The sequence below is a fragment of the Podarcis melisellensis genome (assembly GCF_964234715.1).
Source record: "Podarcis melisellensis genome assembly, chromosome: 15".
Taxonomy (NCBI): Eukaryota; Metazoa; Chordata; class Lepidosauria; order Squamata; family Lacertidae; genus Podarcis; species Podarcis melisellensis.
The window spans coordinates 44,110,735-44,124,660 of record NC_138532.1 but is presented as its reverse complement, the minus strand read 5'-3'; the positions used below and the strand labels follow the sequence as shown (position 1 = coordinate 44,124,660).

General features: G+C 50.5%; 1 protein-coding gene across 2 annotated transcripts; it reads right to left on the bottom strand.

The window, feature by feature from the left end:
- Positions 1-113: 113 nt before the first annotated feature.
- Positions 114-12,790, bottom strand: SERPINF2 (serpin family F member 2). 2 transcript variants are annotated; one of them, XM_081889612.1, is made up of 9 exons: positions 12,632-12,790; positions 11,708-11,804; positions 11,318-11,368; positions 9,388-9,787; positions 8,452-8,592; positions 6,862-7,065; positions 2,544-2,686; positions 2,063-2,267; positions 114-1,071 (listed from the first exon to the last, which is right to left on the bottom strand). In XM_081889612.1, exons 2-9 carry the CDS (start codon positions 11,780-11,782, stop codon positions 734-736), a joined length of 1,557 nt encoding a protein of 518 aa, XP_081745738.1. In that variant the 5' UTR covers positions 11,783-11,804; positions 12,632-12,790; the 3' UTR covers positions 114-733. The 2 variants fall into 2 exon arrangements, with proteins under 2 accessions (XP_081745738.1, XP_081745739.1); XM_081889613.1 differs by having other exon boundaries at positions 9,388-9,763; positions 12,632-12,789.
- Between the last annotated feature and the right edge of the window lie 1,136 nt (positions 12,791-13,926).

Here is a 13,926-nt window from a genome sequence, read left to right as displayed (position 1 = left end):
AAACCCAACAAGCAAAGAGAACAAAGACTCCACAGTGCTCTGCAATACCCTTCTTGAGAACTGTTTGCAGGATTCAAAGTGCAGTCAGTCACACACATTAGTGGCAACAGGCATTAGGATACCAGCAGGTTTATTTTCCTAGCAATTCCCAACACTCTTATTTTTTCTTGAGTTGTGCAGCACTATGCAGTCTATTCTGTTGCATTTTTGTGGCCACCTGAAAGGAAAAGTTGTGGTCTGGATATATTGTGGGGCTGCAATACTGAAGAGAAGCTGGCGCCAAGATGGGAAGTGAGCCCGTAAACTCCCCAGGGCCTGGGCTGCTGCTGCTGCTTGTATTCTCTGCATCCTTTTATTTCACGGCACTCACAGCCATATCTGTGGTGCTTCGGATTCCTCAGCCAGTGTCCCTGCAGAACACAGAACCAGAGGAGGAGGTGCAACCTTGTGACCTTTTGCTCAGCTTTAATTCTAGGGCCAAAGGCCTGCAGGTCAGGGTGCAGGATCCCATCCACAAGGGCCATTGAGAAGAAGATGAGTCAACAGGGCCATATTTTATAGCTTGCAGGACTGGGTACAAGATGGCAACCCACATCAGCAGCCAGTTAGGTGAAAGGGTGGCTTTTTGTTTTGTTTTCTGGACATCTGGGGAGAGGCTGCTGAAAAAAACCCTGACTGGCCACAACACACTTGCTCTCCTGGGTTTCCTGCATCCTGGAGGCCTCTGAGGCATTCAGGGCTTCTCTTGGTCCGTGGAGCATGGAAAGAGCTTTCCATCATCTCCCACAGCACAGTCACTCGTCTTCCTCTCCTGAGGGGTGCTGGGGTTGGGGTTCCGGATGGCGCCCAGGAAGAGAGGGATGCCGGTGGTGTCCTCTTGGATGATGAAGAGGAAGGGCTGGTTGAGGTTGAAAACAGAGAGGGAGCGGAACATGGAGACACTGGTGGCGGCTGATGCCTCTACCCCGTCCTCAGAAAGCTCCAGGGCGGCTCTGTGCTGGACACTGGAGACCACGAGGGGACCCTCTGTTATGGGGTGGAAATTTGGGGCAGAGAACAGCTCACCAAGGCCTGCAAAGAAAGAGAGAGGAGTGAAGGCAGTGCCAAGGGGGAAGCTGCAGGCTTCTCCAGAGAGAAAGCAGCCGTCAGTCAGGATGGTGCTGGTGCAGAACATCAGCAGCGTTTGTGACCCAAGACTATTCTCAGGGCTGTGTATATTTGGGGGATGAGGAGAATTTCCACCCACCCACAGCCTGAATTCTGCCTCTGCATTAAAATTGTTAAAATGGAGCGCCTATGTGTTTTACTAAGGAGGCAGAATTTCTGCTGCTTCCAAGACTAGCTTGAAACAGAACCTGGACTTCAGGAGCGGAGATGGCAGAAGAGTTAGGAAAAAGTCAGACACGTTTAATCCGTGAGTGAAAAAGAAAATGGCTGCCAGTGACTTGCTTGCAATACCAGACCAGCCCATTTTGCAACATTAAGCCTCCATCTGGAAGCATCTGAAGAGCCACTGTGGAGGAAGCAGAAGGAAATGAGGACACAAACAGCCACTCGCCAACATGCCCTGCTAAGGGTCTGAAAGCTCTTTCCAACCTCTGTCTGGTGAGGACTCCAGAACATATCAGAAGCTGCCTGCACCCATTTCAACAGACAAGTCTTCAGCTAATGTTGTGTGTCTGAGGTCACAGGAGCACAAGGCAGGGACTGCATTTAACACAGGAATCTGCCTTGCTTGCCCAGCTATCCTCGCACAGAGCATGTCAGGAGTGCGGAACCTGTAGATCTCTGGCTCGCCTTGGACTGCAGAGTCCACCATCCTTGACAGCTGCCCTTGCTGGCTGCTGGGGCTGCCAGGAGGCCAACTGGCAGCCGTGGCTTCTCCAGGGCTTGGGGCAGGGGGACAGAACCTGGGACCTTCTGCATGCAAAGCAGGAGTTATGAAGCGTGGCCCATCAAGCTGTTTGAAATAAGGCAGCAAGGTGGCTAAGGGTACCCAAAACCGTCCTGTAAAGGCGAACAGTGAAGCAGGCTGGCCCCCTCGATCCCTCCCTCCTCTTACCCAACTGGCGGAGGGCTTGCTCTAGGTTCAGGTGGTGCTGCAGGTGCAGTTTGGGCATCTTCACCATGGTGGGTCTCTCCTTGGGGAAGTGGCTTTGGAAGTTGGCCTGGCTGAGATCGGAGAGCAGCCGAGAGAAGTTCTGCTCAGGGTGGTTTGGAAGGATGGCCACAAAGCTCGTGTTGCCCTTGAAGGGGAACCTGGCCACCTGGGAGAGAAGCACAGGGAAGCGTCAGCAGGGGCAGCCCAACAGAACATTATTTGTGGATATGAAAGGGCAACTGCGAAGAACAGAGGAGAGGAGCAGCAGCAGGACGGCCTTTGCCTTGAGCCCTCCTCTCGTCTGCTCCAGGGGCAGGAGAAAGGCCCAGGCTCACCCCACGTGGGAAGGGAAGAAGGCCAACGATCTCCCAGGCACTTTGACCTGATGCCAGACCCTTGGGCAGCGTCAACAACAAAAGTTCCCACCCCCCTGTTACCCCACCTGGACATCCTGGGCCTCCAGGTTGAACCAGCTGAGAGGGTAGACGCGAGCCCGCATCATCTCCACGGAGACGGTGAATTCATCATCCAGGTAGAATGTGTCAGGCTCAGTCAGAAGGGGATCAAACTTGGTCTTCCAAAACCCTGCCCAAAAGAGGGAATAAAAAATTGGTTGAGGAGAGGAAAGGCAGCATCTGGAAACCAAGCCCCCTGGAGTCCTGTCTCCACTTCTGGGCACTGCAGAGGATATTGACAAGCTGGAAGGTGGGCAGAGGAGGGCGACTGAAATAATGAGGGTTCTGGAAAACAACCCTTATGAGGAGTGGTTGAGGGAGCTGGGCATGCTTAGCCTGTGTGATAGGAGACTAAAAGGTGCCATGATAGTCATCTTCAGATAACTGAAGGGCTGTCACAGGGAAGATAAAGAAAGAGCTTATTTTCTGCTGCTCCAGAGGGCAGGACCTGAGTCAATGGATCAAATTGCAAGAAACTAATGATTAGGAAGAACTTTCTGATGGCTTGACAGTGGAGTGGGAGGTGGCGGACTCTTCTTCCCTGGAGGTTTCTCAGCAGAGGTTGGATGGCCATTTGTCAGGGATGCCTTAATTGTGATTCCTGCATTGTTTCCAAGCACAATTCAAAGTGTTGGTGCTGACCTTTAAAGCCTCAGTCCAGTATACCTGAAGGCGCGTCTCCATCCCCATTGTTCTGCCTGGACACTGAGGCCCAGCACTGAGGGCTTCTGGGGTTCCCTCGCTGTAAGAAGCCAAGTTACAGGAAACCAGGCAGAGGGCCTTCTTGGTAATGGCACCCGCCCTGTGGAACGCCCTCCCACCCGATGTCAAAGAGAAAAACAATTGCCAAAATTTTAGAAGACATCTGAAGGCAGCGTTGGGTTTTGTTGTTGTTGTTGCTTAGTCGTTTAGTCATGTCCGACTCATTGTGACCCCCTGGACCAGAGCACGCCAGGCACTCCTGTCTTCCACTGCCTCCCGCAGTGTGGTCAAACTCATGCTCATAGCTTTGAGAACACTGTCCAACCATCTTGTACTCTGTCGTCCCCTTCTCCTTGTGCCCACCATCTTTCCCAACATCAGGGTATTTTCCAGGGAGTCTTCTCTTCTCATGAGGTGGCCAAAGTATTGGAGCCTCAGCTTCACAATCGGTTCTTCCAGTGAGCACTCAGGGCTGATTTCCCTAAGAATGGATAGGTTTGATCTTCTTGCAGTCCATGGGACTCTCAAGAGTCTCCTCCAGCACCAGAATTCAAAAGCATCCATTCTTCGGCGATCAGCCTTCTTTATGGTCCAGCTTTCACTTCCATACATCACTACTGGGAAAACCATAGCTTTTACTATATGGACCTTTGTTGGCAAGGTGATGTCTCTACTGCAGCACTGTTTAGGGAAGTTTTAATGTTTAACAGAGTATTGTATTTTAATATTTTGTTGGAAGCCACCCAGAGTGGATGGGGAAACCCAGCTAGATGGGAGGGGTATAAATAAGAAATTTATTATTATTATTATTATTATTATTATTATTATTATTATTATTATTATTACTACTACTACAGGGGGTTGGGCTAGATGACACTCGGGCTCTCTCCCAACTGTGATTCTATGTCAATCTTGCTTTTCCTGTAGGTGGAAAAAACTATGGTCCATAAAATCACAACAATATTAAGTTATTAGGATGGATTAAAATGGGAGAAACAGAGGCCTTGTTCACACAGTTACTTCTTGGGCTGCTGCAATAACTAAATAACTATAACTACAGTGGTGCCTTGCAAGACGAAATTAATTCGTTCCGGAAGTCTTTTCGTCTTGCGAGTTTTTCGTCTTGCGAAGCACGGTTTCCCATAGGAATGCATTGAAAATCAATCAATGCGTTCCTATGGAAACCGCCTTCAGACCAGGTCCGGGGACAGTCTGTCCCCCGACCTCTTCTGAAGGCTGGGGGGGGGGGACAAGGGCTTTTCTTCCCACCCCCAGCATTTTAAAAAACCCCGGGACAGCAGAGGACTTCTCCGCTGTCCCGGGGTTTTTTAAAATGCTGGCGGGCGGCAGCGCTGCCGCCCGCCAGCATTTTAAGATCGCTTTAAGAAGTCCTCCGCTGTCCCGGGGTTTTTTTAAATGCCGCCCGCCAGCATTTTAAGATCGCCCCGGGACAGCGAAGGACTTCTCCGCTGTCCCGGGGCGATTTTAAAGCCCCCGGGAAGGCAGGCGGGGGGGGAGCAAAGACTTTCGCCCCCCGCCGGCCTTCAGAAGAGGTCCCCGAATTGCTGTTATTAAGATGAATGTATTGCCTAGAATGTTATTTTTGTTTCAGACGTTACAGATCTTAGACAAGATGGACTGCTTCAAGAAGTGGCAGAAAGACATATCCAAATTTGTCTGGCAGGGCAAAAAGCCCAGAATAAAATTTAAGATTTTAACTGACGCAAAAGATAGAGGGGGCTTTGCCCTGCCGGACTTAAGACTTTATTATGAATCAGCAGCTTTTTGCTGGTTGAAATATTGGCTGCTTCTTGAAGATACAGACATTTTGGATTTGGAAGGATATGACAATAACTTCGGTTGGCATGCATATTTATGGTATGACAAGGTAAAGGTATACAAAAGTTTCAAAAACCATATTGTTAGGAAAGCACTATACAATGTTTGGATTCGATATAAAGACTTGCTGGAAAGTAAAACTCCCAGGTGGTTGTCACCAATGGAAGCTAAGGCGGTGAAAAAACTTAATATGGATACTAATTGGCCAAAATATTGTGAAATCCTAGAACAAGATGGTGAGAAGTTTAAACTTCAGAGTTATGAGAAACTAAAGTTCAAAGTTCGAGATTGGCTACATTACCGTCAGATAAATGAGACATTTAAGCAGGACAGGAAAATAGGATTTCAGAAGGAGAGGTCAAAGTTAGAAACAGAACTGTTAGAACCCAATACCAAAAATTTGTCTAGAATGTATAACTTGCTGTTGAAATGGAATACACAAGATGAAACGGTGAAATCAGCTATGATTAAATGGGCACAGGATATCGGTCATGACATTATGTTTGCTGACTGGGAACAGTTATGGACCACTGGTGTTAAATTCACGGCATGTAATGCCTTAAAAGAGAATATAATGAAAATGATTTACAGGTGGTACATGACCCCAGTCACGCTTGCAAAAATTTACCATTTGCCCAATAATAAATGTTGGAAATGTAATGAGATGGAAGGTACCTTCTACCACCTTTGGTGGACCTGCCCAAAGATTAAAGCCTTCTGGGAAATGATCTATAATGAAATTAAGAAGGTCCTTAAATGGACTTTTCCTAAGAAACCTGAGGCTTTCCTCCTGGGCATGGTTGGCCAACTGGTGTCAAAGAAGGATAGGACATTTTTTATGTACGCTACCACAGCAGCAAGAATTCTTCTGGCAAAGTATTGGAAGATGCAAGAACTACCTACTCTGGAAGAATGGCAGACAAAGGTGACAGACTTCATGGGACTAGCAGAAATGACCAGCAGAATCCGAGACCAGGGGAAAGAGACAGTGGAAGAGGACTGGAAGAAGTTTAAATTATATCTTAAAAACTGTTGTAAGATTGAGGAGTGTTGAGATGTCAAGGGGTAAGAAGTAGAGAAATACAGCTGTAATTATTAAGTTTAAAGAAATTTAATGAAAGGGAAACAGTAGATAAACTGATTAAAGGGTTGCTAAAGAACTTTGGAATAAGGATGCAGCGAAAGGGAGGTATGGGGAAGTTGGTATATGTTTAATGTTGGGTATGTTTTTGTTTTGTAATGTGTATGTCTTTTATTATGTGTTTGGAAAATTAATAAAAAAATTTATAAATTAAAAAAACAACAACAGAAGAGGTCCTCTTCTGAAGGCCGGCGGGGGGCGAAAGTCTTTGCTCCCCCCCCCCGTCTGCCTTCAAAAGCCGTCCGGGATAGTGGGAAGCGCTTCCCTGCTATCCCGGACCGCTTTTAAAATGCTGGCGGTGGGGAGGAAAGCCTTTTGGCCCCCGCCGGCCTTCCTGGACCTCTTCTGAAGGCCGGAGGGGGGGAAAGGCTTTGCTCCCCACCGCCAGCATTTAAAAGAGGTCCCCGGAGATTTCCCTATCGGCTTTCGTCTTGCGAAGCAAGCCCATAGGGAAATTCGTCTTGCGAAGCAACTCGCAAACTGAAAACCCTTTCGTCTTGCGGGCTTTCCGTCTTGCAAGGCATTCGTCTTGCGGGGCACCACTGTAATAAATAAGTTGACTGATCTGTTGGCTGTCCCAGCAGGTCAGGAGGGTGGGGGTGGGGAGGAGCAGCCCAGCTCACCTCGGAAGTGCACTGCATTGAGCAGCAGCATCACAACACTGGCCGGCAGCTCAGTCAGCATGGTGGGGATCTGTCCATGGGTCGCCTCTTTCACCCAGGTGTTGATGGCCGCCAGGTCCGCCTCGCTGTTCCCAGACAGGGTGGCTGGCTTGGCCCCGTAGAACGTCTCTGAGTCCTCCAGGAACTGCTCTTTCACTAGGAATCCTGCAAAAGCACTGGATGTGAGGCAGTCAAGAGTTTCCGCCCTCCCCCTAAGACTGGGGTAAGCCTGCTAGGATTCTCCCCAGCCTATTTTTGGGCCAGGGGACTGCTGCTCCTGTGTAGATTTCCCTCCTCCCCTGCACTTGAGATCCTTGGGATTCAAACTTATTTGTGAATAGTAGCTGCCGGGGTGGGGACTCTTGATCCAGATGGGGACAGAGAGGGGTGCTGACCCCTCCCAGTGCTCTTATCCTAATGAAAACTGCTACCACCCATCCAGCCAATACTATTTGCACCATTCACATTATGATGTTTTGCTACTGGTGCATGGAGATGGATGGTGGTGACATCAGTTGGGAAAATTACATGGGCAAAAGGGTTAAGAAAAAACACTACTATTCCTCTCCAGTCCCAATACAGCTTCTCCCCCTGCCCCATCCCTCAAGATCTGCTATCCATTAAAGGCTTAGTAGAGGTTCGCCTGAACCCTTATATATATCCTCAGCTCAATCACTGAGATCACTCACAGAAGTGTCGCTGGTTGTTCCCTGCGTTGGTGAGGCTCGTTTGATAACAAGAGACCAAGCTTTTAGTGTCATTAGCCTCTACCACTGGAGATTCAGTGGCACCTTCTATGCCAACTTTTAAATGCCTGCTAAAAACCTTTATATTCTGCCAGCTATATTATTATTGTTGTTTTGTTATACCTTGCCTTTTTCCCTGACAAGCCTACACAGGCAGTTAAGAATACATCTCCCACCTATGTGGTTTTAGCAGAAAAGATATAAAGGATTAAGCAAAAATGAATTGATGAAAGAAGAGAAAGTCAATTACAGTATATTAAGATTATGATTAATATAAAAATAAAGCTGGAAAGGATTTGCTGAAATATCTAACTGAACTAGAATACAAAAATGGGAGGTGTGAGGAGGTCAAGGAAGTAAGTGAATGAAAGCAAGTAAAGGGTTTTTATGTACTGTTTTCTTTTATGTATTGTTTTTGATTGTATTGTCTGTTTTCTACTTATATTTTTTCTTTATTTGTTTCTTCTTTTTTTCTGTAACCTTTTAAAAAAAATCTTAATAAAAAATTATTTTTTTAAAAAAGAATACATCTCCCACAATGGTCTACTGATGTTTGTTTTTAATTCTTTGGCTTTTAACCTGTTTTTAACTTTTTATGATTCTACTTTCTGATTTTATATTGGTAGGAACCGTCGTGATACATTTTTTTTAATGATACAGCGGTATACAAATATTTTTTTATAAATAAAATAAGGAGAGAAATTCAAGCCACACCATGTGGAAGCGCCTGCTCTTCCCTTTCACGCCCAAAGGGCAGGCTCACTCGACTTCTTCTATTCCATACCTGCCTGCCCACACCTCTCACCTTTCTGTAGGTAAAGCCGGGCCGCGATGCTGAGCGTCTGGCTGAGGTGCTGGGAGATGGTGCGCAGAGCCTGGTGTGGGCAGGGCACAGACTCCACGTGCAGAGCCTTCAGCAGCTGCTCCTCGGTCCGGTTGGCTGCGCCTGAAAGGGAAACCAGATTAACAGCAGCACAGTGAACACTCAGCTAACCTGGGAACGTGGTAACCTGACCCTTCAGATGCAGCAGCACTGAGCTTGTGAGCGTGGCAGTCAGGCATGGAAGCCTCTTGCTTGCACTGGGCCACTGCACTCCAAAGCGCTTGTCACATCAGCCAGGAGTGAGAGAGTTGCCCCTGTAGGCCCCATGTTAAAGCAGAAGAGGGCTAAAGACCTTTCATCACACAAGCAGGAAGAGGGAGGCTTCTGTGCTTAGCACTTTGTGATCCTTCAGTAACAGAGCACCAGCGTTGCAGGCAGAAGGTCTCTGGTGCAGCCCCAACGGCTGGGAAAGACTTCCTGCCTGAGACCCTGGAGAGCTGACAGTGTGGAAAACACCCAACTAGATGGACTGCTGGTCAGACCCAGCAGTGTCTTCTGCTCCTACTCTTCCCGTCTCCATTGCAGAAATTCTCAGACTGTGCAGCCAACAAGGCTGCTCATGTGCTGGAGGAAATGTGCAGTTAACTGGAGTCCAGGGCACTCAGCGGCTGGCAGGCTGCTTTGCTTTCACCCCTGCTGGGCGTGCATCCTGCCATCTCTGCATTGGTTGTTCATTCAGAGAGAAGACAGGATTGCCTCTCCCCATGCACAAAGGACCCATCATCACTTGGAGGGAGACCTTTTCCACATCCCAAAAGCAAAACCCTTCATTGCTGTTAACCACGAAAAGCACCTTTGCTTTTGAGTTCAGAAGAAGTCAACAAAGAGGCTTTCTTTGAGGGATTTGGAGATACTGACCTAGAGCCAAGTGAGCCAGCGCCAGGCTGATGCTGAGGGGAGAGAAGAAGAGGTTGCCTTTGCTGTTCTCCAGTTCCACCTGCTGCAGGAGGTTAGCACCCAGCTTCATCACAGCCTTGGCCACCGCCTGCGTCTTCTCCAGAGGGATGTCCCTGTCACAGCTTCTTCCACAGTCATCGTCCTCTGCCTCAGAAGAGCTCTGGGGCTCGCCCAGCTCTGTGGCTGAAACCTCCTCTGCCAGGCTTGGATCAGAGGGTGGCAGCATGGTGCCAAGGAGGCTCTCCGGGGTCTCGGATGCAGGTGGGAGCACCTCCGCCTCAGGCAAAGCAACCTCCGGCAGCAATGCTTCTTCCACCAATCCATCTGCTTCATCGCCCTGTGAAGAAATGGGCCCTAGGAGCTGAGGGTGGGGGGGGAAGGAGACATCTGGGTAGCTGAGGGGCTGGGCAGGCAAGAGGGCCCACCCTCTAAAGAAAGAAGCACCTTGTTTTCACACTGGGTAAAAGCTGGCAAGTTCTCTGCTCGTCAGGAGACCAGGGAGCTGCTGCCAGTCAGAGCAGGCAGTGCTGGACTGCATGGACACAGAGACTGGCCTGATAGATGGTAGTTTTCATAAGCGTAAGAAAGGCCTTGCTGGATCAAACTAAAGGGGCCTCATCTGGTCCAGCCTCCCGTCCTCACCGTGGCATCTGAATGCCCCAAGGGAAGCTCACCAGCAGGACCTGAGGTGCAAGGGCAGGACTCTCCCCCTTGTGATTCCCAGCAGCTGGTATTCAGAGACAGAACACATAAAGGAATCAGAGCTAACCTAAGTATTCCTTAAACCCTCATAAGGCAGCATACAGAAAAATAAAAGCAACACACAAAATCACATTTCAGCAAAAACCAATCATTTAAAAGCAGCATAGGCCTGGAGAAAAAACCTGAAAGAAGTTTCAGCATCAGTGTCACTGTCAGGTCCTTTAAGACAGAGCTTGTGCCCTTCCAGGCGTCTCTGAACTGCAACTCCTATCATCATGGGAGTTCTAGTTCAGCAGCATCTGAAGGGCCAGCGACCGGTTCTCCACAGCTGCTTTGGGAGAAAGCCACCTGAATTGACTGGGTTTGCAAGGCCCTTTTGAAAAGCTTCTTCTGGCAGGGAGTCCTCATGACAGTGTGGGGTCTCCGCTGAGGAAATCCTGCATGCGCTTGATTATTTTACCTTTAATAGTACTTCTCAGCAATTTACCTGGAAGAGACGCCAAGCCTGTAACTTCCTGAATCCCTTTGTAAATATTGGTGTTGCGCTGGCTGCTTTCCAGTCCTCTGGGACCAAGGACACTCTTAGGAACGGTACATATTTTTGTTAGAAGATCAGTTTCACATTTGAGTTCCTTAAGAGCTCTTAGGCAATACCATCCAGATTATCCAGCATGGCCTGCCATCTCCTCTCTTGTGTGCCTCTGCTCCCAAAACTCCCTTTCTCGAAAATGTCATTCGAGGCTGAGAGATCTGCCCTGCATCTCCTGCAGCGATTCATCCTCTCGCCCATCTCCTTTTGCACAGCTTTGGCTCCCTGGTTGTCCAGAGGCCCACCTTCCAGAAGATGCCCCCCAGCCCCAAACAAAACCAAGCCCTTCTTCCTGACAGCCACGTGCCCAAGCCCTTCTGTGGGGAACTTTTTAGAGAAAGCTGCCTCAACAGGTCCTGTCCTTGAACTTCCTACTTGCCAACCTAAATTCTGCTTCTGGGACTGGCTACGTTTGCTCACGCCACTGGTCTTGGCCTCCATATATGATTAAAATGTGGTGATGACCCAGGACCAGAACCATCACGCAGCAATGTTACCCACCCTGCTCTCCATTCCCAAGTCCCGAATTCGACAGTATTTGCCTTTTAATTAAAAATAAATCTTTAAAAAAGAGAAGCTGTGAGATTCATCTCCCCTTACCTGGAGAATGTTCCTCTGCCCGTCATCTTCAAAGGCATGGGCAATCGAGACCTAAAATAATAGAATCTTAGAGTTGGAAGGGACCCCCCCCCAACGGTCTTGGAGCCAACTCCCTGCAGTGCAAGAGCCACGCTAAAAATCCCTGACACCTGGCCATCCAACCTCCTGATTAAAGACCTCCACCACCTTCCCAAGGCGAGGGGGTTTGTTCCACAGGAAGCTCCCCTCACTTGGGAGACCAGCAGCACATTCCAGGGGCCAATCCCCCCACCCACCCCTGGTGCCCACGCCCTCTCCTGCCCCTGCCTGTCTCCCCGCTAGTCTCCCTCGGCTGGGCTCTTCTGCCCCGGTCGGAGAGGAGGAGCTGGCCGGACCGTGGCCGGGACTTACCCCGTGGTGCGTCGCGCGCAGAGCAGGCAGGCCGGCCAGCAGGAGCATCAGCAGAGGCCAGGGCGGGGCAGCCATCTTTCGACGGAGGGGTGGAAGTCTGCCGGAGATGGGCGGATAAGTGATGCCTAGGGTGGCTTCGGGGTCCCGTCCCCCCTTCAAGACAGACCCGAGAGAGGGACTCACAGCCTCCCCAGCCGCTTTCCCTTCAGCTCACCCCCTGTCTGCCCCCCAAAAGGAGATCTCCACGGCAAGCCCCCCTTCCAGTCACCATCCTCTTCTAGACTGAGGGTTGCATACGTTTAAATCCCCCCCCCCGCGTCCCTTGGAGTTGGGACTTTGGTGGGTGGCTGTCCTTGCTTTTTGAAACGAAGCTCTTCAGGGACTCGCTCGGCTCCTTAACGCTTCCTGGGCGCAAGTTTGGGAGGGAAGGAGGCTGAGCCCGCACCCAGCTGCAGGCCGAGAGGAAGGGCAGGAGTGGGTGCTGGAAGCCCCAGCTGGTGCGTGAGGGCACGTGCTCTTTCCCTTCCACGGCCACAGAAGCGGGGGGGGGGGGCGTAGTGAGTCAGTGTCGGACCTCGGGAGAGACCCGGGTTCAGATCCCGCAGCTCAGGCATGAAGCTCCCACGGGGTGTGAGCCTGGGGGCCAGTCACTCCTGCCTCTCGGCCTAGCCTACCTCGCAGGGTTGTCGTGGGGATTAAATGAGGAGGGGGGTAATTGGACATGCCGCCTTGAGCTCCTTGGTGGGATATGAAATGCAATTAAATTAAATTAATAAAAGCCAGGGAAGCAGAGCCAGGAGATTCCCCCAAAGCCCCGGCAAAGCAGCCTTTCTCTGCCTTCACTCAGAGGAACCCAAACTGCCCCTTGCGCAAGGACTCAAGCTCCGGCTCCCCTCCCCCCCCAGCTCAAGCCCCCCATCTCACGTTGGTCCTGCACGGGGCTCTTCCTTGCGCCTGTCTCCTGCCGCCGCCGCCACCACTGCCAGCTTCGTGGAGGGGGGGCGATTTTGCAGAAGTGGCCCCCAGGTTTCGCCAGGGACCAGCTGCAGGAGCAACGCCTACTCGCGGAATCTCTCCCCCTTCCTCACTACCTCGCCACCCTCCGTGGGCAAATATTGACTTTTTCTGCATCTGGTTAAACATTTCTCCGGGAACTGTGTGGCGGCGTAGGAAGGGACCTGAGCAACAGGACCGAACCGCCTCCCCGCCTGCTGCCCGACGTGTGTTTGGGGTGGGCTGGGGAACCTCCTAGAGGGCAAGAACGGGGGCCCTTTGCACCCCGAGCCCAGCTCCAGCCTCCGTGCAGAGGCGAGCAACGCCAGCTGGGACCACCGAGCCCAAAGGGAAAGACGACTCTCGAAACTCTGCATGCAAAAGGGACGTGCACTCCCCCCTTGAAAACCAGAGCTGAACAAGCAGCCTGCCTTGGGAGAAATTGAGGAACAGCCCCAAGTGAAGTCCAATGATTTCTAGCAGGTCCACTCGCTGCAAAACTTAGCGGAATGCTACCCTAATAATTCCCTGCTTGGCTGGAAGCTGCTTGGCCTTTTGAGACCTCCTTTGAAATCAACAGTCATGGAATTGTGGATCTGGGGCGACCCCAAGGGTCATCTAGTCCAACCCCTTGAAGTCAGGAATTGCAGCTTTGCCTGGTCTAGAGGGCACTCGTCACCTTGACTATCTGGTGTGTTTGTTTCTTGCCAGGGACCGGACATACGCTTACTAAATAAATAAACAGCCAGGCTGTCTCACTATCTGGCACAGATTAACTTTTGAGTCACCGCAGAAAGTTTTGGAACATCTTGGCCCTTTTGTGGCGCCCTGTTGTCCCTTACGGAGGAGGAGGAGGTCGGGGGAGGGGGGGAGGAAGCAGCAGGAGGACACCAAATTCATGCCACACATAGAGAGAAGGCAACTGCGAGCTCCAGGGTGTTTATTAGAATATGTATATATATAATCTATTGCAATCAGTTAATCAGCAAGGGGGGGGGTCTGCTCCCCTCCCCCCAGGAAAAGGGGGCAAGCACTTGCACAGGTGTGCTGACCCTTGCCTGGGTGGGGGTTTTTCCCACAAGCTGCCTCCCTGCCACTCCCACCCCAGGGGGAAAATATCATTCCAGGAGGACAGGCAGAGCGAGACAGAACGTGGCACTTGGTGGCACCCAAGTACCCAAGATGGCAGGGCAGTTGGACCACTGAATCTGTGTGTGTGTGTGTGT

Coding starts and splice junctions, on each gene's coding strand:
- SERPINF2 (XM_081889612.1), bottom strand. CDS start 11,782: ATGGCTGCCCCGCCCTGGCCTCTGCTGATGCTCCTGCTGGCCGGCCTG. Junction 9,788..11,317: donor GGCAGAGGAACATTCTCCAG/GTAAGGGGAGAT, acceptor CCCCACCCTCAG/CTCCTAGGGCCCATTTCTTC. Junction 2,687..6,861: donor CAATGCAGTGCACTTCCGAG/GTGAGCTGGGCT, acceptor TCTTTTGGGCAG/GGTTTTGGAAGACCAAGTTT.